Below are 27,274 nucleotides of genomic sequence, written 5' to 3' on the forward strand. Positions count from 1 at the left end.
AGGCAGGAAAATTGCTTGAACCCGGGAGACAGAGATTGTACCATTGCACTCCAGCCTGGGCAATGGAGCAAGACTGTTTAAAAAAAAATAAAGTAAAATAAAAGAACAAGAGGCAGGAAAACCAGGCAAGTTTCCTTATCAAAATACAACCGATGGCATAAACATTTCTGGATAGCCTGACCCTTCTGATGTTGATTTATCTGCTTAAACTCTTCTAGGTTTCCAGATGTCTGTCTCACTGTCTCCTGCAATGACTACCTTGCTGAAAGCATGCGCCACACAAGGCTTCATGATCTTACCTCCTCTGCCTACTCCCCTCCTCCCCAACTCCCACCAAATAGGCTGATCCTTGACTGTTCCCTGCTTGTGCTGAGCTGTTTCGGGTTTCTGTGCTGGAATATCCTTCCTCTTCTCTGCCAGGTGAATGTATCATCTCCAAGGCTGGCTCGAACATCTCTTCCTGAGAAGTCTTCCTAGATGTGTGAAGGTTGGAGAAGATTCTTCCCCAGGTACACAAGGGAAGCACAACCCCTTCTGGAACCCTCAGTCTCTTCTAGTTCCCCTCAGGACCTGGCTGCCCAAATGACAGTGGCTTTCCACATGTTTGTCACCTGGAAAAGAAGCTGCTCAGCCATTGGCTCTGAAGGACAGAGGCGGCTTCACTCTCCATGTCGGCACCATTTTGGAAAAGGATTTTCAGGCGTGAGGTAAGTCCACAGCCAGTTTGCCAGCCCCATCTGACCTCTGCCCTGGCCTATCCCTCAGTCCAGTACAAGGGGAGGCCTGAAGGTCTTGGTTATACTCTGGTTCCTACCCCCACCCTCACCCCCACCCCAATGAACCAGGCAGCTTCTAGCTTGTTCTGCACCCTGCACGCTCCCCTGCAGTGACTTAGGGTGCTTGGGGCCTCCACACAGCTGACCTGGCTCAGCCCTTCAGCCCCTCCAGCTCCCTACTAAATACTGCCTTCTCATCATTACTCTCAGGCTTCCCTCAGGCTGCTGCTAGGATTCTGGCTGATGGATGGAGGCAGGAGAGAGTGGTGGGAGGCAGAACCTGGAGGACATCAAAAATTAGAGGAGGGAAGGAGGGAATCTGGCTGTGGAGGCGTGGCCAGGTGAGTTTCCCTTGCAGCCTTGCAGCCAGGAGAAAAGTTCCACCTGGAGGGAAGAGAAAGGAGAGCCACAGGACAGTCACCCCCACTTCCTCTTGCGCCTTGCTAGTTCTTATCTCCAAAACGCACCTCTGAGCCTACTCGGTTCGTTGACCCTGACCCTGAGTGTGTTGTTTGATTTGGAACAGGAGGACAGAGGCTTACGTGGGTCATTTAAAGTCAAAGTTCCTAACTCTGCCCCACCTCCTGAACACGGCCTGATTCCTAGTTCCCTCTAGCTCCACCCTCGACCCCTCTGCCCTTGGGGTTTTTCACAATATCCATCATTCCTCTTGACCGGCAGCGCCTTCAGAGGCGGAGAGAAACATCCTGCACCCAGGTCCTGTCTGGCTGTTTATCATTGTCTATTTTGCATTCTGCATTCAGAACCAAGAGCCTGAAGACGACCCAGGAGCTTCAGCTATGGCTGTCTTCATTATTTGGTCCCTGTTTAGTGTTCTGGTGACAGGCATAGGTGAAGGCGGGGCTGGGAGTGAGAAAGGAGGTGAGAGGGAATGTAAGCTGAACCAGCTTCCCCATTGCGCCTCCATATCTCCCAGTGCCCAGCCTTGGACACACCCTGGCCAGAGCCAGCTGTTTGCAGACCTGAGCCGAGAGGAGCTGACAGCTGTGATGCACTTTCTGACCCAGCGACTGGGGCCAGGGCTGGTGGATGCGGCCCAGGCCCGGCCCTTGGACAACTGTGTCTTCTCAGTGGAGCTACAGCTGCCTCCCAAGGCTGCAGCCCTGGCTCACCTGGACAGGGGGAGCCCCCCACCTGCCCGGGAGGCACTGGCCATCGTCTTCTTTGGCAGGCAACCCCAGCCCAACGTGAGTGAGCTGGTGGTGGGGCCACTGCCTCACCCTTCCTATATGCGGGACGTGACCGTGGAGCGTCATGGAGGCCCCCTGCCCTATCACCGACGCCCCGTGCTATTCCGAGAGTACCTGGACATAGACCAGATGATCTTCGACAGAGAGCTGCCCCAGGCTTCTGGGCTTCTCCACCACTGTTGCTTCTACAAGCACCAGGAACGGAACCTGGTGACAATGAACACGGCTCCCCGTGGTCTGCAATCAGGGGACCGGGCCACTTGGTTTGGCCTCTACTACAACATCTCAGGGGCTGGGTTCTTCCTGCACCCCGTGGGCTTGGAGCTGCTAGTGAACCACAAGGCCCTGGACCCTGCCCGCTGGACCATCCAGAAGGTGTTCTATCAAGGCTGCTACTACGACAGCCTGGCCCAGCTGGAGGCCCAGTTTGAGGCCGGCCTTGTGAACGTGGTGCTGATCCCAGACAATGGCACAGGTGGGTCCTGGTTCCTGAAGTCCCCTGTGCCCCCGGGTCCAGCTCCCCCTCTGCAGTTCCATCCCCAGGGCCCCCGCTTCAGTGTCCAGGGAAGGCGAGTGGCTTCCTCACTGTGGACTTTCTCCTTTGGCCTCGGAGCATTCAGCGGCCCAAGGATCTTTGACGTTCGCTTCCAAGGGGAGAGGGTGGCCTATGAAGTCAGTGTCCAGGAGGCCTTGGCCATCTATGGAGGCAATTCTCCTTCTGCTCTACGAAGCCGGTACATAGATAGCAGCTTTGGCTTGGGCCACTTCTCCACGCCCCTGACCCGTGGGGTGGACTGCCCCTACCTGGCCACTTATGTGGACTGGCACTTCCTTTTCGAGTCCCAGGCCGCCAAGACAATACGTGATGCCTTTTGTGTATTTGAACACAACCAGGGCCTCCCCCTGCGGCGACACCACTCAGATCTCTACTCCCACTACTTTGGGGGCCTTGCAGAAACGGTGCTGGTTGTCAGATCTGTGTCCACTATGCTCAACTATGACTATGTGTGGGATACAGTCTTCCACCCTAATGGGGCCATAGAAGTCAGACTCCACACCACCGGCTACATCAGCTCAGCATTCCCCTTTGGTGCTGCCCAGAGGTATGGGAACAAAGTTTCAGAGCACACCCTGGGCACGGCCCACACCCACAGCGCCCACTTCAAGGTGGACCTGGATGTAGCAGGTAAGGCATCCTGGCAGAGGCAAAGGTGCCGGAGGGGTGAGCTGAAGTCTCCATGCCTAGCTTTAAAAGTTTTCTTTGGGCTGGGTATGGTGGCTTACACCTATAAGCCCCGCACTTTGGAAGTCTGAGGTGGGCAGATCACTTGAGGTCAGGAGTTCAAAACCAGCCTGGCCAACATGGCGAAATCCTGTGTGTACCAAAAGTACAAAAATTAGCTGGGCATGGGTACACCTGTAATCCTAGCTACTCAGGAGGCTGAGGCAAGAGAATCACTTGAATCTGGGAGTCAAGAGGTTGCAGTGAGCTGAGATCGAGCCACTGCGCTCCATCCTGCATGACAACCAGACTTTGTCTCAAAAAAAAAAGTCTTCCATAGTTAAAAAAATTACCTCTGTGATTATAGAATCTATTATATTGTATACTATGTATAAATATGATATACTGATCGAAGTATTTAGATTTATATACTCAAATGTTATCATAATGTACCTATGTTTTGTCACTTCTGTTTTTTCACATAACAACATTTTTCAAGCAAGCAACAAAAATGTATGAATGCACACTTGTGCCAAGCACCCCACTATGCAGTTTAACAAAAGAAACAACAGTGTTGCTCTCAGGTGGTTTACATTCTTTTTTTCATCTCTTTTCTTTTTTCTTTTCTGAGACAGGGTCTCTATCACCCAGGCTGGAATGAGGTAGTGTGATCATAGCTCACTACAACCTCCAACTAACTGGGCTCATGTGATCCTCTCACTTCGATCTCCCAAAATGCTGGGATTACAAGTGTAAACCACCATATTCAGCCCTTATCATTTTTTTGGTGGTAAGAACACTTAAACTCTACTCCTAGCACATTCCAGAATATATAATACATTGTTATTAACTATAGTCACCGTGTTGTACAATAGATCTCTTTGGGATTTCTGCTGTTGTTTGAAACAGGGTCTTACTCTGTCAACCAGGCTGGAGTGCAATGGTATAGCTCACTGCAGCCTCAACTTACTGAGCTCAAGCAATCCTCCCAATTCAGCCTCCTGAGTATCTGGGACTGTGGGCACACGCCACCACGCTCAGCTAATTTAAGTTTTTTTGTTTTTTGTTTTTTTTTAATAGAGATGGGGATCTCACTATGTTGCCAAGGCTGGTCTTGAACTTCTGGGCTCAAGCAATCCTCCCTCCTCAGCCTCCCAAAGTGCTGGGATTACAGGCATGAGCCACCATGTCCAATAGATCTCTTGAACTTCTGAAATTTTTTATTCATTGAGCTACATCTCCCCAACTCCACCCTCCTTAAGGCACTGGTAACCACCATTCTACTTCCTACTGCTATGAGTTCAACTTTTTTTAGATTCCACATATAAGTGAGATCATATAGTGTTATCCTTCTGTGTCTGACTTATTTAATTAACATAATGTCCCCTAGGTTCATCCATGTTGTTGCAATGAGATTTTCTTCTTTTAAGGCTGAATAGTTTTTCATCATGTAGATATACCACATTTTCTTAATCCTTAAAAGTTTTCCTTATTCCTTATACATTTATTAATTGGAATTTTCCATAAAGAAGAGTTGTCCTTCCTTTTTATTTCTGTTTTCAATTATTTATTCAAATTGTATAGACTCATGTTTTTTTATTGTACTTTAAGGGTTATAACGGAGTACTATCATTTACTTTGTTCCTTACATTTTTCCAACTCTGGCCATTGGGAGGTCCTTCAGATTAGTTCCTATGTCCTTTTCACATACCTCCACGCTTTTTTGAGCCCTTCCTTACTTTCTGGCACCCAAAAATGTTTCATCTGGCATTTCCCCTGCTCCTACCCTGGAATCAACCTTGTCTGCAAGGAGATCAGGTTCACTTTATTGGAGAATGGTATTTAGAAACCAATATCTGGGCACCAAGTGTGCTCATCATTACTGGGATGTCATTGCTTTTAGGCCCTCTCAGTAGACTTAGCTAGAAAATTCAAGCATATATTCCAACCAACCCATACACACACATCTATCTTTATCTCTGTATTAAATGAGGACAACTTTTAAAACACTTGGAATAGTGCCTGACACATAGCGGGCCCTTGAGAAATACTAGGTATTATTGTGATTAGCCACAGGAGCCTACTTGTGTGTGTGGACCATAAAGAACTCTTAGTCTGTGGCTGGGCGCAGTGGCTCACGCCTGTAATCCCAGCACTTTGGGAGGCTGAGGTGGGTGGATCACCTGAGGTCAGGAGATTGAGACCAGCCTGGCCAACATGGAGAAACCCCGTCTCTACTAAAAATACAAAAATTAGCTGGGCATGCTGTTGTGTGCCTGTAATCCCAGCTATTCTGGAGGCTGAGGCAAGAGAATCACTTGAACCTGGGAGGTAGAGGTTGCAGTGAGCCCAGATCATGCCACTGTACTCCATCCTGGGCAACAAGAGCAAAACTCTGTCCAAAAAAAAAAAAAAAAAGAAAAAAGAAAAAAAAAAAAACCTCTTAGTTTGCAATTGTCAGCTAAGGGTGGAAACACTAGGATATGGATTAGGGGCAGTGAATCTACAAAAGGAAACTAAGGGTTTGCTGAATCAGTCTCTCCTCTCTCCTGGTCTTTGGAAGGTGCAGAGGGAACTACCAGCATGTTTTGATTTATTGCTCCTTGTCTCAGATCACTTAACTTGACTCCTAATGTGGGACCTAGTTGGACTCAAATAAAATCATTCAGACTCCAAAAGTTCAGGAAACAGATTGTGTCTTAACCCCTGCTCCCTGCTCCCTGCCAAGTTTCAAACATGAAAGGTACCTCCAAGCCCCAGCAGCATCGGGCCCAGCGTTGGTTTTCCTTCCCCTTGGTCCCCACGTCTGCTGTTCTTGTGTTGTGGTGTCTCTCTATGCTGTCTTCCTCTATGTGCTGATGTGTGGGCAGTGTAAGGCCAGACTAAGACCCAGGTCCCCAGCACTGCCATGATATTAACCGTGTGTCCTTGCTGACCAACCAAGGTACATTATTGAATGCTCTAAACCTCAGTTGTCCCATCTGTAAAATGGAGACAATGATAGTTCCTCCTTTTTGAGATTGTTGGAAAAGTGAAAGCATGAATACACAGAAGGCACTCAGCATGCTGCCTACACAGCTCCTTCAGGTTCAGTCAATGTGCGGCTTATTTTCATGATAAGGCAGTCCTGGCAATGCCACAGGGCTTCACATGTGAGGGGAAGTCTTCAGGTCAGAGGGAGTGCCACCCTGCCTATTGCCCACAAGGTTGTTCCAACCTCAGGTAAACACCCTCCCATGCAGCCCCTCAGAGGGAGGCAATTGGTGGAGGCCCAGTCACAAGGCATCTGGGATTATTACCAGAGAAGAGAGTAGAGAGAAAGACCTCCTCCAAATCCCTGGACTGGGGTTATCTTGTAGAGAGGGAAGAGAAGCAGGGGCACACTCAGTTCTGGGCTGCTCTTTTGCCCCCACTCTGAAGCCAGGTGGAGGCAGAGTCCAGAGGGGCCAAGGCAATTGCATGACAGGCCCTCCCCCATCCCACCCTGAGCAGGACTAGAGAACTGGGTCTGGGCCGAGGATATGGCCTTTGTCCCCATGGCTGTGCCGTGGAGCCCTGAGCACCAGATGCAGAGGATGGAGGTGACCCGGAAGCTGCTGGAGACGGAGGAGCAGGCCGCCTTCCCCATGGGAGGTGCAACCCCTCGCTACCTGTACCTGGCCAGCAACCACAGCAACAAGTGGGGTCACCCCCGGGGCTACCGCATCCAGGTGCGCAGCTTTTCTGGGGAGCCGCTACCCCAGAACAGCTCCATGGAGAGAAGCTTCAGCTGGGGGAGGTGAGTGGTTGGCGGTCAGGAGGGAGTGGGGCAGGTAGAATGGATGAAGGGCTCCACACTGTTCCACCTCCCACAGGTACACACACACACACACACACACACACACACACACACACACACATTCCTGTGGCCACAATCTGTAGCCACTCAAAACAAAGCCTAATGGGTGGGTGGAGGAATGCTGAGATATGAGGCATTGAAGCAAATCTAGGAAAATATTAGTGGTAGACGCTAGACTTGAGTATGTGGATGTTCACATACAATTCTTCCAATTTTTCTGTATGTTTAAAATGTTCACATTAAAGGTTGGAGGAAAAGAACAGTGAGATAGGAGCACAGATCGGAGGGAGGATTCCCTAAAATCTAGGTATTTGGGATACTGAACTTGACCTAGGATGGGAAAGAGGCCATGTCCATATGTGATTCCAAGGCCCAGGCTCAACATCATGCTCTGATCCAGATGGATGGATGAGCAACATCCTACCTGAAGTCTGCTGGGCCAGTGATGTTTAAGGTACAGGACAGCGGACAAGTCGGGAAGTCTACAGATGAGAGAGAGAGAGAGAGAGAGAGAGAGGCAAGCAGAACTGGACAGAGATGATATAGAGGCTCAATACTCTAAGACTTCGGGGCTCATTTCCCCCTTGTGTTTGTTCACTCTTCAGTGCAGCCTCAGGCAGTGGAACGGTTGATGAACTTGTCGGTCTAATCAAAAACTCCTGTAGGTACCAGCTGGCGGTAACCCAGCGGAAGGAGGAGGAGCCCAGTAGCACCAGCATCTACAATTTGAATGACCCTTGGACACCCACTGTGGACTTCACTGACTTCATCAACAATGAGACCATTGCAGGGCAGGTCAGTTGCATGGAGTGGTGAGCAGGCAGCTGGGGAGGAGGGGAGGAGTCAGGGGGACAAGATGAGCCACTTCACTGCCTCAGGAGCCAGATTCCTCAGGGACCTTCAGAACCCACTAAGAATGAAACTTCGGCCGGGTGCAGTGGCTCATGCCTATAATCCCACCCAGCACTTTAGGAGGCCGAAGCAGGTGGGTCTCTTGAGGTCAGGAATTCGAGACCAGCCTGGTCAACATGGTGAAACCCCATCTCTACTAAAAATACAAAAATGATCAGAGTGTGGTGGCGCGTGCCTGTAATTCCAGCTATTCGGGTGCCTGAGGCTTGAACCCAGGAGGTGGTGATTGCAGTGAGTCGAGATCACACCACTGCACTCCAGCCTGGGTAACAGAGCGAGACTCTGTCTCAACAAAAACAAAAAAAGAAGAAGAAAAGAAACTTTATGACTTCACATTTTTCCTGAGGAACTAAGAACATATAGGTGGGTGAGCTGACTCCCTATCTGCAAGGTCACTGCGGGAGGCAGGGCACATTCTCAGCAAAGCCAGACCTCGTGACCCTCTTTCTTCTCCCCTGCTAGGACTTGGTGGCCTGGGTGACAGCTGGTTTTCTGCACATCCCACATGCAGAGGACATTCCTAACACGGTGACTGTGGGGAACGGCGTGGGCTTCTTCCTCCGACCCTACAACTTCTTTGACGAAGACCCCTCCTTCTACTCTGCCGACTCCATCCACTTCCGAGGGGACCAGGATGCTGAGGCCTGTGAGGTCAACCCCCTGGCTTGCCTGCCCCAGGCTGCTGCCTGTGCCCCCGACCTCCCTGCCTTCTCCCACGGGGGCTTCTCTCACAACTAGGCGGTCCCTGGGATGGGGCATGTGGCCAAGGGCTCCACGGCCAGGGTGTGAGGGACGGGGAGCAGCTGGGCACTGGGCCGGCAGCCTGGTCCCCTCTTCCCTGCGCCAGGACCCTCTTTCTTCCACTGCCCTGCCTCGCATCCCCTCTATGCCAGGAGCCTCCTGACCCTGTGATGCCTGACACAGGGGACACTCAGCCTTTTGATGCCAGCTGTGCTGAGTTCCCATCCAGAGAGGTGAGGCATGGCCCCTCCTGGAGCTTAGAGCCGTGGCCGGGCATTTCCCTAGACCACTCCTGGTTTTCTTAACAGTGTGTTTTTTTTAATGAGACATAATTTACATACCATAAAATTCATCCCTTTAAAGTATACAATTTCATGAGTTTTGTTTTTGTTTTGTTTGTTTGTTTTTTGTTTTTTTTTCTTCTTTTGAGACAGAGTTTCACTCTTGTTGCCCAGGCTGGAGTGCAATGGCGCGTTCTCGGCTCACTGCAACCTCCGCCTCCTTGGTTCAAATGATCAAGTGATTCTCCTGCCTCAGCCTCCTGAGTAGCTGAGATTAGAGGCTCCCATCACTATGCCTGGCTAATTTTTTTTTTTTTTTTTTTTTTTTTGTATTTTTAGTAGAGAAGGGATTTCACCATGTTGACCAGGCTGGTCTCAAACTCCTGACCTCAGGTGATCCACCTGCCTCAGCCTCCCAAAGTGCTGGGATTACAGGCATGAGCCACTGTGCCCAGCACAGTTTCATGTGTTTTAGTATATCCACAAAGTTTTGCAACCATTGCTACTAATTCCAGAACATTTTTATCACCCCAGAAGGAAATCCTGTACGTGTTAGCAGTCACTTTCTATTTCCCCACAGTCCCTCTCCATCTCTAGATAACCACCTCCCTACTGTCTGTCCCACTGGGTTTGCCTATATTCTGGGCATTTGCATGAAAAGATTCAGACAAGGCCGGGCGCGGTGGCTCAAGCCTGTAATCCCAGCACTTTGGGAGGCCGAGATGGGCGGATCACGAGGTCAGGAGATCGAGACCATCCTGGCTAACACAGTGAAACCCCGTCTCTACTAAAAATACAAAAACTTAGCCGGGCGAGGTGGCAGGCGCCTGTAGTCCCAGCTACTCGAGAGGCTGAGGCAGGAGAATGGCGTAAACCCGGGAGGCCGAGCTTGCAGTGAGCTGAGATCCGGCCACTGCACTCCAGCCTGGGTGACAGAGCGAGACTCCGTCTCAAAAAAAAAAAAAAAAAAAAAAAAAAAAAGATTCAGACAATACGTGGTCTTCTGTGATTGGCTTCTTTTACTTAGTGTAATGTTTGTGAGATACGTCCATGTTGTAGTGTATGTCAGTGCCTCACTTCTTTATGGCTAAATGATATCCCATTGTATCAATGTATCTCATTGTGATTATCCATTCATCCATTGGTGGATATTGGAGTTGTTTCCACTTTTTTGGTTATTATAGATAATGCTGCTATAAACGTTCATGCACAAGTTTTCGTGTGGACGTGTGTTTTCACTTCTCTTGGGTATGTACCTAGGAGTAGAATTTCCAGGTTATGCGGTAATTCTATGTTTAACCTTTTGGGAAACTGCCAGATTGTTCTCCAAAGTGACTTACTTTTTTCCTTCTTTTAAAATTGTATAAAATATATGTAACATAAAATTTGCCACCTTGGCCAGGCACAGTGGCCCACGCCTGTAATCTCAGCACTTTGAGAGGCTGAGGCAGGCAGATCAACTGAGGTTGGGAGATCGAGACCAGCCTGGCCAATATGGTGAAACCCCATCTCTACTAAAAATACAAAATTAGCTGGGTGTGGTGGCATGCGCCTGTAATCCCAGCTACTCGGGAGGCTAAGGCAGGAGAATCACTTGAACCCAAGAGGCAGAGGTTGCAGTGAGCCCAGATTGCGCCATTGCACTCCAGCCTGGGCAAAAATAGCAAAACTCAGTCTCAAAAAAAAAAAAAAAAAAAAAAAATTGCCACTTTAAACATTTTTAAGTGAGAGTTTGGTGACATTCGGAAGCTCTTTTGGGCCTCCTTAGTGCTCCTCTGCCCTGGTTTTTGTTTTTTTTTTTTTAGATAGATTCTCACTCTTGTCACCCAGGCTGGAGTGAATGGCACAACCTCAGTTCACTGCAACCTCTGCCTCCTGGGTTCAGGCGATTCTCCTGCCTCAACCTCCCAAGTAGCTGGGATTAGAGGTGCCCGCCACCACGCTTGGCTAATTTTTTTGTATTTTTAGTAGAGATGGGGTTTCTCCATGTTGGCCAGGCTGGTCTTGAACTCCTGACCTCAGGTCATCCACCCTCCTCGGCCTCCCAAAGTGCTGGGATTACAGGCGTGAGCCACCATGCCTGGCCTGCCCTGGGTCTTAAAGGTGAGTAGGGAGCCTCTAGAGACCAGACTGTTCTCCCAAAGCCCCAGAGCATTTTCCCCAGTAGATGTGCATCTCAGTTTGGGGCCTTGGACAGCAGGTCCTTCTCTCTGTCTGTTCCCTCTCATGCTGACAAAGTCTTCCTCCTCTCGGTCTTCCTGCTACTTCAGCTTCTATTCCCTATTGATTTTTGTTTTTTGGCTTTTGTTTGAGATGGAGTCTCTCTCTGTCGCTCAGGCTGAAGTTCAGTGGCGTGATCTCGGCTCACTGCAACTTCAACCTCCCGGGTTCAAGCAATTCTCCAGCCTCAGCCTCCCGAGTAGCTGGGACTACAGGCGTGTGCCACCATGCTGGGCTAATTTTTGTATTTTTTGGTACAGACAGGGTTTCACCATTTGGCCAGGCTGGTCTCAAACTCCTGACCTCAAGTGATCCTCCGGCCTCGGCCTCCCAAAGTGCTGGGATTACAGGTGTGAGTTGCTGTGCCTAGTCTGTTCCCTCTGTTTCTAGCAGAGGTCCCGTGCAAGCGTCCCTGCTGCCTCAGGTCTTGTAGTTCCTTCCTCCATTCCTTACTTCTGGTGTCCTCTTCTGCCCCTGGGCTGGGTTAGCCTTGGATCTGCCAGGGACTATCTTGTTTGAAGAAGGACAATGCTTGGTTATCTCCTTGCGGGGGCCTATGTCTCTGAACAGTTTTCTTCATCTTGTCTCTCTGCCTTTCATTGTCATCAGAAAATGTTCCTCCTGTCATCTTGTCATCTGCCTACACTGACAGATGTTACAAGTTCCTGCCATTTACACAGGCCATGTGGAGTACGCGTTTGTGAGGGGGAAGGATGGTCAAGTGTCAGCAGCAGTCCCGGGGGTTTGTGGGTGGAAGGATAAAAAAGGTGAAGGGTCATACAAAAAACTAGCCGGGCGAGGTGGCGGGCGCCTGTAGTCCCAGCTACTTGGGAGGCTGAGGCAGGAGAATGGCGTGAACCCGGGAGGCGGAGCTTGCAGTGAGCTGAGATCCGGCCACTGCACTCCAGCCTGGGTGGCAGAGCGAGACTCCGTCTCAAAAAAAAAAAAAAAAAAAAAAAAAAAAAAAAAAAGGTGAAGGGTCATCTGGTCCCAGGGCCCTGGTGACAGTAGCCTCTGTTACTCTGCAGCAGCCAGCGTAGGTGACCAGAATGTCACTGAGGGTAGGCACTAAAAAGCCCCAGGAGTGGCCGGATACAGTGGCTCATACCTGTAATCCCAGCACTTTGGGAGGCCAAAGTGGGCAGATCACGAGGTTGGGAGTTCAAGACCAGCCTGACCAGGGCTGCCCCTCATGGGCTGTGGACTTTGGACTTTGGATAGGCATAAATAAGAACCGGGACTATTTCCAGGAGGGGATTTGGGGGTGGGAGTAAAGTGGGGAGGAGGTAGGGCTCAAACACCAAGCTTTCTCAGGTGTGTCAAGGCAAGAGAAACTTACACAGTATGTGGCGTCCACACCTCTGCTCCGTCAGTGTCTTTTCTGGGAGTGAGATCAAGAAGAGAAGGGGTCCTGTCCCAGCAGGAAGCCCAGGCTGCCCACCCAGCCCGAGGGGAGGGCATTGACTAGGCAGGATCTGGCAAGAGGGAAGTTCAGGGCGCAGATTTGGGTCCAATTCAGCTTGTGACCAGAAGAGAGATCATAAACTGGGATCCCACATCACATGGAATCCTATGGTTCCCTTGAGAACTGCCTGGACCCCCAGGTTAACCATGTGGGCTGGAAAGGAAGTAAGTTCTGGCAAAGGGACCTTCATACAAGGACCAAAGCCGTGGGAACCACACTTCGATTTGTGACTTTCAGCGTATCTTGAAAGCGCTTAGATGGGGAAGGTTTGGAAAGGCAGAACTGCTACTGCTGCTGCTGCTGCCTCTTCTTTCCATTTTGTGTCTCAGCTCAAAGATTGAGCTTCTCTTTACCCTCTCAGCCCAGACAAATATCTTGTTTTGCCTTTCTTGCATTTTTTTCTTTAAAGAAATTTGGAGGCTGGATTGGGAGGATCACTTGACCCCAGAAGGTCGAGGTTGCTGTGAGCCATGATTGCACCACTACACTCCAGCCTGGGCAACAGAGTGAGACCACGTTTAAAAGAAAAACAAAAACAAAGCATAAAAAGGGAGTCATAATAGTGGAAATGCTCTGTCTTGCCTGGAAAATGAATGCTGCAGGGAGCCAGGTCTGCCACTTTTGGCTGCTCCGCAGGTTGCTTCTCCAGATGCAGAAATTGGGAGAAGGTACCTGTGGCCCAAGGCTGAGGTCTGTGGGGGGCCTGCTGCTGTGGCTCACCTGCTGACCAAGGAGGATGAGATATGGCCCCCCACTGGGGTCTGAGGGCACAACCCAAGCCACCCTGAAGGGGTATGTGCACAAGGAGTTCTCAGGAGAAGTCCCCGAGATGGCCTGTTGGAAAACTCTGATGGGACCATTTCCTTCCACCTTCAAGAAAGAAGCAATGTGACCCTGAAGAATGCAGCCCAGAGAGATCCAAAGGGTCAGAAGCTCTGGGGCGAGTCTGGTGAGCTTCCTAGGGATGCCACAGACTCATCTCCACCTTGCCCTGTGGTCTGGCCCTGCCTCCTGGTGGAGCCTGCCCTGTCCCCACCCTGACACTTGACCTGTGGCTGACAGTGGGCCACCTCTGCTCCACTCAGGCTCTGTGGCCGGGGGGTCTGCAGCTTCTCTGGCATTTCTCCTCACCATCTGGGTCCTGTGACGGAAACAGTTTCATTCAGCTGCCCCAGAGACTCACAAGTCCTTTACTCATTTCAGCAAGTATTTTCCAGCCCCTGCCATGTGTCGGGCTCCTGTTAATTCTATAGTAGTATTTGTTGTGATAAATAAAATTGCCTTCATAGTGATGTCATGGTGGAGGGAGGAATGCTCAGAGGAAGAGGCTGTCTCTGAGCCCACAGAGCTCCCACTGCTATTTCTAAGAATCCAGCAATATGTCTTTGCATTTCAGAAAACTGGGTCTATTCAAGAAATAAAGATGGATGGAGGTCAAAATGGGAATGGATTTAGGGGTGGGGATGGAGTAGGATGGAAGTGAGAGAGGGGTGGAGAGGGAATAGGGGGGAGGTTGGTGATGGGGAGGGGAGAGGATAAGGAACAAGATGAGGAAGGGGGAAGGTGGAGTTGGAGTGGAGATGAAGATGAAAGTGAGGAGGGCTGGATCATCCTCTGGCCTCTCCTACCAAGCCCCCTCTACACAATGCAAAGGAAACTTCATTCACTCATCGGACGTTTCTGGGACTCTTCCTGAATGCCAGATGTGCATTGGTACAGAAAAATGACTCTCTTCATAAAAGCTCTTGCCTTTAAAGAGCTCAGAGTCTGGGCTGCGGAGAGGTCTTTATATAAACAAAAACACTGGCTGGGCGCACTGGCTCACGCCTATAATTTCGGTGCTTTGGGAGGCCGAGGCTGGTGGATCACATGAGGTCAGGAGTTTGAGACCAGCCTGGCCAACATGGTGAAACTCTGTCTCTACTAAAAATACAAAAATTATCCAGGATTGGTGACACGTGCCTGTAGTCTCAGCTACTTGGAGGGTGAGGCAGGAGAATCACTTGAACCTGGGAGGCAGAGGTTGCAGTGAGCCGAGATCACACCACTGCACTCCAGCCTGGGCGGCAGAGCGAGACTCTAAAAACAAACAAACAAAAAATAAACAAAAATACTGAGATAAGAGCTATGAGCTTGGTGCAGTGGCTCATGCCTGTAATCCCAGCACTTTGGGAGGCCGAGGTGGGAAGATCACCTGAGGTCAGGAGTGCAAGACCAGCCTGACCAATGTGGAGAAACCCCATCTCTACTAAAAATACAAAATTAGCTGGGCGTGGTGGTGCATGCCTGTAATCCCAGCTACTCGGGAGGCTGAGGCAAGAGAATCACTTGAATCCAGGAGTTGGAGGTTGTGGCGAGCCAAGATCGTACCATTGCACTCCAGCCTGGGCAACAAGAGTGAAACTCTGTCTAAAAAAAAAAAAAGAGCTATGACAGACTAGTGGAGCATAGAATGAGGAGCCATCTATTCCTAGTAGGAGTCTGGGAGGACTTCAGAGAAGAGGTGATAGTTATGTGTGTTTAATTGGATTCATTTATTTATTTCAGTTAGTAATATGCTCAAAATCCTAAAGACACAAAAGAACTTGTGTCTGGTGATGGTTGCACAATTCTGTGAATGTACCAAAAACCATGGAAACCATTGAATTATATACTTTATTTTATTTATTTATTTATTTATTTATTTATTTTGAGACAGAGTCTTGCTCTGTCACCCAGGCTGGAGTGCAGTGGCGCGATCTTGGCTCACTGCAAGCTCTGCTTCCTGGGTTCACGCCATTCTCCTGCCTCGGCCTCCTGAGTAACTGGGACTACAGGCGCCCGCCACCACGCCCGGCTAATTTTTTGTATTTTGAGTAGAGACGGGGTTTCACCATGTTAGCCAGGATGTTCTCAATCTCCTTACCTGGTGATCCACCCGCCTCGACCTCCCAAAGTTCTGCGATTACAGTCGTGAGCCACTGCGCCTGGCCTGAATTATGTACTTTAAATGGGCGAATGATACAGTATGTGACTTATAGCCCAATAAAATTGTATTTCAGAAAAGAGTTTGTGTCTCCATCCCACATCTGATTCTAGTCCCTCCCTGAAGTCAAGTAATACGGTGAGTTTCTTCTGTATCTTTTTCACTGGGAGTCAGGGAGTGACATTTGAAGTGGTGAACGAGTTGAATTTAGTCAAGCAGTGGACTGTGGAACACAGTGTGCTGGCAGTGACAGAGGCATGAAGGCTCGTGGTTCTGTGAATACCCAATGGCTGGAGCATGGGGTCAGGGTGGCAGAATGGCAAAGGCTGATTGGGGTTGGGGTGAGCAGAGCCTTGGAGGCCATGCAAGGCAGTGTGTACTTTATCTGTAAGCAGCGATGATCCAGACCTTTAAGCTGTGTGAAAAACAATGTGACAATAATTTAAAAACACCCAAATCCCCCTCCAACATCCCGTTGTCATTCATCTAAGTGAAACTGCAGTTCTTTTCTCTATGCACTCATGTGTTTACCTGGTTAGGTAAGTACAATCTAAATACCCTTTTGTATTCTACTTTTTCCATTTAATATTAGTCATAAGCATCTTTATAGGTTGTCATGTAATACTCAAATGGATTTTTTTTTTTTAAATTTGAGATGAAGTCTTGCTCTGTTGCCCAGGCTGGAGTGCAGTGGCGTGATCTCGGCTCACTGCAAACTCCGCCTCCTGGGTTCAAGCGATTCTCCTGCCTCAGCCTCCCTGAGTAGCTAGGATTACAGGCACCCGCCATCATGCCCAGCTAATTTTTGTATTTTTAGTAGAGACATGGTTTCGTCATGTTGGCCAGGCTGGTTTCGACCTCCTGACCTCGGGTAATCCACCCGCCTAAGCCTCTCAAAGTGCTGGGATTACAGGCATGAGCCACTGCTCCTGGTTAATGGATGGTTTTTAAAGGATAAGAGGTACTCTATCAAGTCGATAGTAAACAAATCATTCCCTGTTGGGCAATTGGGTTGGTTCCAATTTGCTATCAAGTGGAAGAATGACTCAATTGGATCTTGGCTTTGGACAATGGCTTTTACATGGCCAACTCACCGGCTCAGAGCTAAAAGGGACTCAGGGAGTCATCTGGGTTCATCCTTACGGTTTCTGTGGCCATGAGTAAGCATCTGAACCCATTTCTTCATCTGGAAAATGATAATGTATTTAAATCACTCAAAAGATTTTTAGGCCTTGGTAGATTTCTCTGACACTGAAAGTCCATCCACAGCCTATCTGTTATGCATCAAAGGAACTACTTGAAGACACTGGGGTCCTGGCCAGGCAGGGTGACTCATGCCTGTAATCCCAACACTTTGGGAGGCTGGGGCAGGAGGATCGCTTGAGGCCAGGAGTTCAAGGTCAGCCTGAGCAACAGAGTGAGATTCTGTCTCTACAAAAAATTTTTAAAATTAGCCAACCATGGTGGCACATACTTATAGTTCTAGCTACTTGGGAAGCTTGAGGTAGGAGGATCAAGTGACGAGCTCAGGAATTCAAGGCTGCAGTGAGCTATTATTGTAACACCGCACCCCAGCCTGGGTGACAGAGTGAGGCCTTGTCTCAAAAAAAAAAAAAAAAAAAAAAAAAAAAAGACATAAGACTTTGAGGTCCACGGGCTCTCCCCATATTCTGGCCTAGAAAAGTGTCCCCATCACCCTCTTGCCTTCCTTGGACAGATGGCAAAAGAGTGTCTGGGGCAGATGAACTCTGGAGGCTCAAGAGGAAACATTCGGGGCTGCCTGCAGCAGTGCCGAGGCTGCAGTTTAATTTTCTTTGACATCAGTGGTAGAATTTGTCCACTAGGGGCCAGGCATGGTGGCTCACACCTGTAATCCCAGCACTTTGGGAGGCTGACGTGGGTGGATCACCTGAGCTCAGGAGTTTGAGACCAGCCTGGCCAACATGATGAAACCCTGTCTCTACTAACAATACAAAAAAATTAGCCGGGCATGGTGGTGGGCGCCTGTAATCCCAGCTACTTGGGAGGCTGAGGCAGAAGAATTGCTTGAACCCAGGAGGTAGAGGATGCAGTGAGCCAAGATTGCACCATTGTACACCAGCCTGGGCAACAAGAATGAAATTCCATCTCAAAAAAAAAAAAAAGCTGGGGAGACAGCAGGTCCCAGACAGACAGACATGGCCCACTGACTGGCTTGGCCCAGGGGAGATGCTGCTGGAACAAGAAAACCTCCCTGATGGTTCTTGGAAGTGGGAGCTGGCCCCAGGCCCTCTATCTGCCGCTTATCTCCCTCGCAGTGGCTGCTGCTTTTTCACTCAGACTATCTGGCCCCAGCTACAGAGACCTCATAGCTACAGAGACCTCATCATATGAAGGGAAAGAGGTTGTAGCATTCTCAGTAGGGCCCAGGTCTCAAACACCTCCCTACTGCATGTCTCATATGCTTTTTTTTTTTTTTTTTTTAAAGACAGAGTCTTGCTCTGTTCCCTAGGCTGGAGTGCAGTGCCACAATCTCAGCTCACTGCAACCTCTGCTTCCCAGGCTTAAGAGATTCTCGAGCCTCAGCCTCCCAAGTGGCTGGGACTACAGGCATACACCACCATCCCCAGTTAATTTTTGTACTTTTAGTAGAGACGGAGTTTTGCCATGTTGCCCAGGCTGGTCTCAAACTCCTGAGCTCAGGCATTCCATCTGCCTTGGTCTCCCAAAGTGCTAGGAATACAGGCATGAGCCACAGTGCCCGGCCCCTTATGCCTCTTAACTTTACATCTCTGGGTCAGAATATGATGGGGAACTTTCCCTTTCTTGAGGACCTCCAAGGAATGTGATGTCTGTCACTCCCAATTCTCCTCTTGAGAAGGAAAAGCCAGTATAGGACAGACTACTCTGGGCCAGATGATTTCCATCTTTGCTTCACTTAATCCTCATAACAACCTTGAAAGGCAGATGTTAATTATACCCATTTCACAGATGCAGAAACTATAATTCAGAGAGATTAGGAAACATGCCCACAGTCACCTGGCTGGTAAAAGGTGGGGCTGGGAATGAATTCAGATCTTTGCAGAATTATACCTCATGGCCCTCCCTGGGCCATGGCTCTTTTTCACTGCCTGGAAGGCCTGTTTGAAGAATTAAACAAGGTATCAGACTGGTCTGAATACTGTAAGAAAAATAAAAAAGGAATGAAACAAGGTGATGCTTGAGAAATCTTTGGCACCGGATCCATATTAAGTGACCCTCTCAGAGCAAAGTCAACACTCAAACGACAAGGTGAGAAATATGCACAGCTGCTTTTCACAAAGGTGCTCGACCTTGACTGCGCATTGAAATCACCTGGGAAGCTTGTAAAACTCAACATACCCGGACTGCGCCTCAGCCTAATATGATCAGAGCCTCTGGGGGCAAAGCGCAGACATGACTGGTTTTTACATTTCCCCAGGTGATTCTACTCTATAGCCAAGATTGGGAGAACTCTGGAGACGGTAGTTCAGTTTCAAGCCTCCCAGGAGGAAGCTTACTGGAGAGTCTAAGATATAAAGAATGTGTCCATCAGAAGGTGCAGAAAGGGGCCGGGCACAGTGGCTCACACCTATAATTCCAGCACTTTGGGAGGCTGAGGCAGGCAGATCACTTGAATCCAGGAGTTCGAGACCAGCCTGGCAACATAGCAAAACCCTGTCTCTACAAAAATACAAAAAAAAAAAATTAGCCAGGATGGTGACATGCACCTGTGGTCCCAGTTACTAGGAAAGCTGAGGTGGGAGGATCATTTGAGCCAGGGAGGCAGAGGCTGCAGTTAGCCAAGATCATGCCACTGCACTCCAGCCTGGGTGACAGAGTGAGAAGACCCTGTCTCCCTCAGAAAGGGAGCATCACAGAGCCTGCCCTGATAGTGACAATCAGCCACATCTGGAGCAGAGGACCCAGCCAGGGCCAGTACACCTCCCATCCTAGAGGCACTTTAGCCATGCACATGGAGGCACCAGGCCCTATTGAAGCTATCTTGTGACCAACTGCTGGTTCTGATGCCCAGCTCGACAGGCCAGCTTCCCACCACATCATGGTGATGGGAAGAAAATGGACACATCACTTACATCTCTTTTTGTAAATGAACTAATTGACATTCTAATAAGAATTACTTTTGCTTTGACAGTTACAGTAAATCAACAGATTGACCTTCAGGTGTAATTTTGGTAAATACAGACCTCCCTGAAAGACAATTCCTGTTGGTCAGCTGAGGAATCTGGTTTCTGATTCAGGCTTATCCCTTGGACTGGGGTGAATTCACCAAGAAACCATCTTGAGGTATCCTGGGAGATGTCAACCAGCCTCTTCTGATGCAACCAGCCTAGCCACGGACTTTATGTTTAACTTTCAGAGCAGAGACTCCATGTCAGCAAATTCCTCACCTCCTTCCCTCCTCTCATATAGTTTTGGCTTTTTGTTTTGTTTTGTTTTGTTTTGTTTTTTTTGAGACGGAGTCTCGCTCTATCGCCCAGGCTGGAGTGCTGTGGTCGGATCTCAGCTCACTGCAGCCTCGACTTCCCAGGCCCAAGCAATCCTCCTGCCTCAGCCTCCTGAGTCGCTGGGATTACAAGTGTGCACCACCATACCCAGCTAATTTTTAAATATTTTGTGTAGACAGAGTCTCCTTATGTTGCCCAGGCTGGTCTTGAACCTTGAGCTCAATGGATCTTCCTGCCTTGGCCTCCCAAAGCACTGGGATTATAGGTGTGAGTCACTGTGGCTGGCCCCCTCTATAGTTTTTCCCTGGCCAATATCCCTCTGCAGAGCTTCTCACTCTCTGCAGGGAATATTAGGTCATTCACATACCTGGGTTCAGGCCCTACACTGCAGTCATCCTGATGCTTACACCCCAGACACCCCAGACGTGCGTCCTCCTTTGAACAACCCATTCCCACCCACTAAACCTCTGCCCATGTGTTCTGACTCCTCCCTCCCTTCCTTCCTCTTTCCTCTTCCTTCTTCATCTAGTGACAGCTTACTCACCCTCTAAAACCCAGCTCTAATCCCACTCTCTACCTTTCCCTGAATATTATTTACTTTGTTCTTTCTGCTCCCGTAGTACTTTGGACAGAACTCTGCCACGGAGGTTCGCACACTGAACTCTAGTTCCTTGACCACGTGTGTCCTCCCCTCACTCCCCTCACTGAACCTGGCTTTGGTGGCCTGGTGCCCCGCTTGGTGTCGTGTCCATGTGTGGATGCTTAAATACATCTTTGAAATTTGAATAAACAGTAAACATTATTATATATGAGTCGTTTTTTCCCTTTAAAAGCCACATCATATCCATTTTCTCATTGGACTACTTCAGAGGAGAAGATCTAAGGACATCCAAAGATCCTAAGTGAAAAATCACAGGACACAGGGCTAAAGGGCAGCAGTGGCGCGCTGAGCCCAGGCGTTTGCTTTCCAGATGAGACCTGCACTGCCTGGACCAGCAACGCAGCAGAGGTAGCAGGAAGGGGGAGATGGAGCCAAAGGGTTTCTGGGCAGGTGGTTGCTGGCAGATCTATAAATCCATTCCCCACAATGGGCTGTCACTGAAACAGCCCGGGAGTAGCCCAGAGCCTGGAGGTAGACCTGAGAGGGCAAGATGTGGGAAGATTAGAAGCACAGGCTAGGCCAGGCACAGTGGATCATACCCATAATCCCAGCACTTTGGGAGGCCGAGGCGGGTGGATCACCTGAGGTCAGGAGGCCAAGACCAGCCTGGACAACATGGTGAAATCCCATCTCTGCTAAAAACACACACAAAAAATTAACCGGGCGTGGTGGCACATGCCTGTAATCCCAGCTACTCGGGAGGCTGAGACAGCAGAATCGCTTGAACCCGCGAGGCGGAGGTTGCAGTGAGCCAAGGTCGCGCCATTGCACTCCAGCCTGGGCAACAAGAGCAAAATGCCATCTCAAAAAAAAAAAGGGATCATCCTGGCTAACATGGTGAAACCCTGTCTCTACTAAAAATACAAAAAATGAGCTGGGCGTGGTGGCGGGTGCCTTTAGTCCCAGCTACTCGGGATGCTGAGGCAGGAGAATGGCTTGAACCTGGGAGGCAGAGTTTGCAGTGAGCTGAGATTGCACCACTGCACTCCAGCCTGGGTGACGAGCAAGACTCCGTCTCAAAAAAAAAAAAAAAAAAAAAAAAATCATGGACTAGAAATTGGACCACTAAATAATATAGAATTTGACATGTTGGTGGAGAGGGGTGTTTTGGGGGCTGCAAATCAATAATGTTCTCCTCAATCTGCGTAAGCAGAGGCAATGCGGTATAGTGGTTTACAGTGTGGCTTCTGGAACTAGGTTCCTGGGGTTTGGATCCAGCACATGTGACACATGTGACCTTGAACAAGTTATTTAACTTCTCTAGACTTCACTTTCCTCACTTGTAAAAGGGGAACAGTAATAAAATCTACCTCAGGATTTTTATGAAAATTAAATTAGTAAATCCATGTAATTTTTCAGAACGAGTCCCTGGCTTATAGTAAATGCTCAGTGAATGTGAGCTATTATTTAATATTTTATTAAGTAGCATCTACAAGGTGTTTCTGTGACTGTGTAAGGAAATCACAGTGGCTCACATCTGTAATCGTCATACTTTGGGAGGCCGATGCAGGAGGATCCCTTGAGCCCAGGAGTTCAAGATCAGCCTGGACACTACAGCGAGACCCTGTTTCTACCAAAAAAAATGTTGTTAAGTTAGCCAGGTGTGGTAGCAAGCACTTGTAGTCCTAGCTACTTGGGAGGCTGAGGCAGGATGATCTCTTGAGCCCAGGAATTCAGGGCTGCAGTGAGGTATGACAGATTGCACCACTGCACTCTGGCCTGGGCAGCAGAGCAAAACACTGTCTCCAAAAAAAAAAAAAAAATAGAAGGATCCGGGCATGGTGGCTCATGCCTGTAATCCCAGCACTTTGGGAGGCCGAGACAGGCTGATCATGAGGTCAGGAGATCAAGACCTTCCTGGCTAACATGGTGAAACCCCGTCTCTACCTAAAAATACAAAAAAATTAGCTGGGCATGGTGGCGGGCACCAGTAGTCCCAGCTACTCGGGAGGCTGAGGTGGGAGAATGGTGTGAACCCGGGAGGCAGAGCTTGCAGTGAGCCGAGATCGTGCCACTGCACTCCAGCCTGGGCGACAGAGCGAGACTCTATCTCAAAAAAAAAGAAACCACCCGAAAACATAGTGGCTTAAAACAGCAAACCAATACCTTGCTCACAATTCTGTAGGTCAGCAATCTGGCCCAGGCTCTGTTGGGCAGTTCTGCCAGATTCTCCTGGGATCGCTTCATGGATCACCCATGTGGACTGGGGCTGGGTGGTCTAAGACCTCACTCTCAGCTCTGGTGACTGGGGGTGGCTGGCAGGCCCCATGTTGTAGTAACCTGTCTCCAGGAGGCTGCCCGGACTTCTCCCCTTTGTGAGTTGGGGTTCTAATCATAGCCCAAAGAGGGTAAGCCCTAGCAAGCAAATGCTTTTCAAGCTTTTACTTAGAACACATTTCCTTTTTGATGTTTGTTTGTTTTTCTGAGACAGTCTCACTCTGTCACCCAGGCTGGAGTACAGTGGTGCGATCTCAGCCCACAGCAATCTCCACCTCCCAGGTTCAAGCAATTCTCCTCCCTCAGCCTCTTGAGTAGCTGGGACTGCAGGTCCCCGCCACTGTGCCTGACTAATTTTCATATTTTTAGTAGAGACGGGGTTTCACCACATTGGCCAGGCTGGTCTCGAACTCCTGACCTCAAGTGATCCACCCACCTCAGCCTCCCAAAGTGCTGGGATTATGGGTGTGGGCCACTACACCTGGCCTACTTATATCACATTTGTTAATGTCCCATTAGCCAAGGCAAGTCACAAGATCAAGCCCAGATTCAAAGGATGAAGACATAAACTTTATATCTTGATGGGAAGAGAGGCAAAGTCACAATGCAGGCCGGGTGCGGTGGCTCAAGCCTGTAATCCCAGCACTTTGGGAGGCTGAGACGGGTGGATCACGAGGTCAGAAGATCGAGACCATCCTGGCTAACATGGTGAAACCCCATGTTAATTCTCTACTAAAAATTACAAAAAACTAGCCGGGCGAGGTGGTGGGCGCCTGTAGTCCCAGCTACTCGGGAGGCTGAGGCGGGAGAATGGCGTAAACCCGGGAGGCGGAGCTTGCAGTGAGCTGAGATCCGGCCACTGCACTCCAGCCTGGGCGGCAGAGCGAGACTCCGTCTCAAAAAAAAAAAAAAAAAAAAAAAAGTCACAATGCAAAAGAGCACACGTCAGGGAGGGGAGCATTTTCACAGCCGTGTGAACAATCTGCTATACTGGGCACCAGACATGTAAGCAGAGCTCAGTTCTGGAGGCTGGAAGGAATGCTTTCTTGGCGCTCAGGGCTCAGGATAGCAGGTTAAGATGCAAGCAAAACCATTATAATGCAAGGTCTGAATGCAGTAAGTGCCCCAACATAGGAGTTCAAATCAGACAGATCTTTTGCAGCTAATGAGGGGTGGAGGTCAATGGGTTGAGAAGGCTTTATTTGCTTGACCTTGAGGTGTAGTTAGAATCTGTTCATACAGAGATGGGGAAAATGATATTCCAGGTAGAGGAAAAAGCAAAGTTGGAAAAACCAAGGCATGTTTGGGAAATCCAAACTTATCTAATATATCTGGTGTGTGGCCATCAAGGGGGACTGCAGGGCATAAAACTAGAAAGATAAGCTGGTGTCCAATGTGGGTGAGCTTGTGTTTGAACTTCATTCTGTAGGCAATGGGGAGCCACTGAATAGTTCTCAGGTGACAAGTGAGAAGAACCGTATTGTAAGAAGACTCCTTGGCCTGTATTCTATAGGATGGCTTGGGGTGGGAAGCAAGAAGAGGAGAGGTGATCACAGGTAATGAAGGGACTAGGGGACGTCTAGGCAATGGGGTTGGCCAGGGGCAGCACGAGTACAAAGTATCTGGACAGATCCTGATGAGTGACTGCAAATGGGGCATGAAGAGCTGTCAAGGTTGGTTCTAAAGTTGCCAGGCTCACTGCCCAGAGGATGACAGAGAGGAGGAGATTCACTTGCAAAGCAGGGGAGTCTGAGCAAGAACAGGTGTGAAAGGAACCTAAGGATGTGGGGACTGTATGGGACATCCGGGTGGTGTCCAACCAAGATCCAACATCATGCTAAGGAAGGAGGAAGAAGAGAAAGGAGAGGAGACTTTGTCAGAGCAACACTGAACACAGGGTTTCAAGGTGGTTGACAGTCAAGTATCAGACATGGCCAAATGATTAAGGAAGAAGAAAGATGAGTAGAGGCCAACCAGCTGACTTGACAATAAGGAGGTCACAGGTGACTTCCTAGGAGAGCACAGGAGGCTGAAGTCTCCAGGCTTTCTTTTTTCTTTTTTTTTTTTTTTTTTTTTTTTTTTTTTTGAGACAGAGTCTTGCTCTGTCGCCCAGGCTGGAGTGCAGTGGCACGATCTCGTCTCACTGCAAGCTCTGCCTCCCGGGTTCACGCCATTCTCCTGCCTCCGCCTCCCAAGTAGCTGCGACTATAGGCACCCACCACCACACCCGGCTAATATTTTTATATTTTTAGTAGAGACGAGGTTTCACCATGTTAGCCAGATGGTCTCAATCTCCTGACCTCGTGATCTGCCCGCCTCGGCCTCCCGAAGTGCCCAGGTTTTATCTATCTATCTATCTATCTATCTATCTATCTATCTATCTATCTATCATTTATTTATTTATTTATTTGAGACAGAGTCTCTGTCCCCATGCTAGAGTGCAGTGGTGTGATCTCAGCTCACTGCAACCTCCACCTCCTGGGTTCAAGGTATTATCCTGCCTCAGCCTCCCGAGTAGCTGGGACTACAGGTTCATGCCACCACTCCCAGCTAATTTTTGTATTTTTAGTAGAGACGGGATTTCACCATGTTGGCCAGGATGGTCCCCATCTCCTGACCTCATGATCCCCCCTCCTCAGCCTCCCCCTAAACTGCTAGGATTAGAGGCGCGAGCCACCACGCCTGGCCCCCAGGCTTTATTTTTGTTTGTTTGTCTCACTCTGTCACTCAGGCTGGAGTGCAGTGGTGGGATCTCAGCTCATTGCAACCTCCGCCTCCTGCCTCACGTGGTGCTCCCGCCTCAGCCTCTCAAGTAGCCGGGACTACAGGCACATACCACTACACCCAGGTAATTTTTGTGGGTGTTTTTTTGTGGGTTTAATTTTTGTGGGTTTATTTTTTTTTTGTAGAGATGGGGTTTTGCCATGTAACCCAGGCTGGTCCAAGCTTTATTTTTCATATTTATTTTTAATTTAATTTTTTCTGTATGGAATGCTTCACGAATTTCCATGTCATCCTTGTGTAGGGCCCACGCTAATCTTCCCTGTACCATTGCAATTTTAGTATATGTGCTGCTGCAGCGATCACTGAAGTCCCCAGGCATTGAGGAGGGAGCAACAAGCATCCTGCTCTCTGGGATTCAAGGTTGGAGAGAACCCCTGGACTTACATGACCCTGGTGCTAGCCTCTCTCTCCACTTCACAACCACTGGAGTGAATGAAATGTTAAAAATAAACACTGCTGTTCCTTTCCACCCTAAAGAAGAGAGGCACGCTAGACTCTCCCTGCTGCTCTCCCTGTCTCTCTGGCCTGCTGGCTAAAGATCAGGCACTGCCAGGCAGACAGGCGCTGGCGGGACAGGCGGCTGTTTACTTGCTAGTAGAGCACTGCTGTGTTTTCACAGCTCAGAATAGCTCTATAGCCACCCCCAGGCCTGGGGACCTAGGAGCCTCACTGTTTATTTTCATGACAATTCTGGGCCTCACCTCTTCCCTTCTCTGAGTCAAGGTCCTTATTTGAGAACTCTCAGAGGGGGTAAGGTGTGGGTTAAAGGGTCCAAGACTACTAATTTCCTAATTATCTTTCCCAGCTGGTTCTGCAAGAGGGAAGAACTAATAACTGACTGTACAACACTGGCATTTTGGTTGGGATGGAATTTCCTCTGCTTTTAAAGAAAGAGTTGATTAAAGGACTGCATGGCCAGAGCCAGGGGCAAGAAAACGTGGGAATGAAAGCGGGTAGAAGGGATGACTCCAATCTGGACTGCGACAGGTTCTGTGTGGGGAGCTTTCATAGAGAATTGTGGGGGCTTCTCTGACTCATGGTGCCCCTCAGGTCAGGCTGGGTTCTGGCTGCCCTGGTGTTTAGAAGGTATTCAGGAGTAGGGGGAAGACTACCTTCACGAAATACTCTTTTGAACTCTGAATCTTTTTAATAATGTGAGTGTGTATTACTTTTGAAAATATTTTAGGCTCACTCCTATAATCCCAGAACTTTGGGGGGCCGAGGCGGGTAGATCACCTGAGGTCGGGAGTTCGAGACCAGCCTGGCCAATATGGTGAAACCCCATCCTTACTAAAAAAAAAAAAAGCAAAAATTAGTCGGGCCATGGTGGCATGTGCCTGTAGTCCCAGCTCTCAAGTGGCTGAGGCACAAGAATCGCTTGAACCCAGAAGGAGGAGGTTCCAGTGAGCCAAGATCGTGCCCCTGCACTCCAGCCTGGGCAACAGAGTGAGACCCTATCTCAAAAAACAAAAAAGAAAAAGGCCAGGCATGGTGACTCACACCTGTAATCCCAGC

At 49.2% G+C, this 27,274-nt stretch overlaps 1 protein-coding gene, 1 long non-coding RNA gene and 1 other non-coding gene across 9 annotated transcripts; 1 reads left to right on the forward strand and 2 right to left on the reverse strand.

The window, feature by feature from the left end:
- Positions 1–420: 420 nt before the first annotated feature.
- Positions 421–10,194, forward strand: LOC708053 (amine oxidase [copper-containing] 3). 7 transcript variants are annotated; one of them, XM_077971738.1, is made up of 7 exons: positions 558–707; positions 987–1,117; positions 1,714–3,173; positions 6,702–6,987; positions 7,713–7,842; positions 8,422–9,391; positions 9,687–10,194. In XM_077971738.1, the coding sequence occupies exons 1-6, from the start codon at positions 669–671 to the stop codon at positions 8,695–8,697; spliced, it is 2,322 nt and encodes a 773-aa protein (XP_077827864.1). In that variant the 5' UTR covers positions 558–668; the 3' UTR covers positions 8,698–9,391; positions 9,687–10,194. The 7 variants fall into 7 exon arrangements, with proteins under 7 accessions (XP_077827867.1, XP_077827864.1, XP_077827869.1 ...); XM_077971741.1 differs by lacking the exons at positions 8,422–9,391; positions 9,687–10,194 and adding an exon at positions 8,147–8,299 and having other exon boundaries at positions 421–707; positions 7,653–7,842; XM_077971743.1 differs by lacking the exons at positions 558–707; positions 987–1,117 and having other exon boundaries at positions 1,416–2,462; positions 8,422–9,401.
- On the reverse strand, positions 1,522–5,658 carry LOC144335719 (uncharacterized). Its single transcript, XR_013406841.1, has 2 exons — positions 5,366–5,658; positions 1,522–4,088 (listed from the first exon to the last, which is right to left on the reverse strand). It is a non-coding gene; the product is annotated as an uncharacterized LOC144335719 (long non-coding RNA).
- A 15,761-nt stretch (positions 10,195–25,955) lies between the features above and the next one.
- LOC114673258 (U6 spliceosomal RNA) lies at positions 25,956–26,062 on the reverse strand. The gene has a single exon (XR_003723985.1). It is a non-coding gene; the product is annotated as a U6 spliceosomal RNA (small nuclear RNA).
- Positions 26,063–27,274: the final 1,212 nt, after the last annotated feature.

This window comes from Macaca mulatta, chromosome 16 (assembly GCF_049350105.2).
Source record: "Macaca mulatta isolate MMU2019108-1 chromosome 16, T2T-MMU8v2.0, whole genome shotgun sequence".
In the NCBI taxonomy this organism is placed as follows: Eukaryota; Metazoa; Chordata; class Mammalia; order Primates; family Cercopithecidae; genus Macaca; species Macaca mulatta.

Excerpts from the sequence above, each read along its gene's own strand:
- LOC708053 (XM_077971738.1), top strand. The coding sequence starts at position 669 with ATGTCGGCACCATTTTGGAAAAGGATTTTCAGGCGTGAG. Across the intron at positions 1,118-1,713 it reads GGCTGTGGAGGCGTGGCCAG|TGCCCAGCCTTGGACACACC; the intron begins GTGAGTTTCCCT and ends CATATCTCCCAG. Across the intron at positions 6,988-7,712 it reads AGAAGCTTCAGCTGGGGGAG|GTACCAGCTGGCGGTAACCC; the intron begins GTGAGTGGTTGG and ends AAACTCCTGTAG.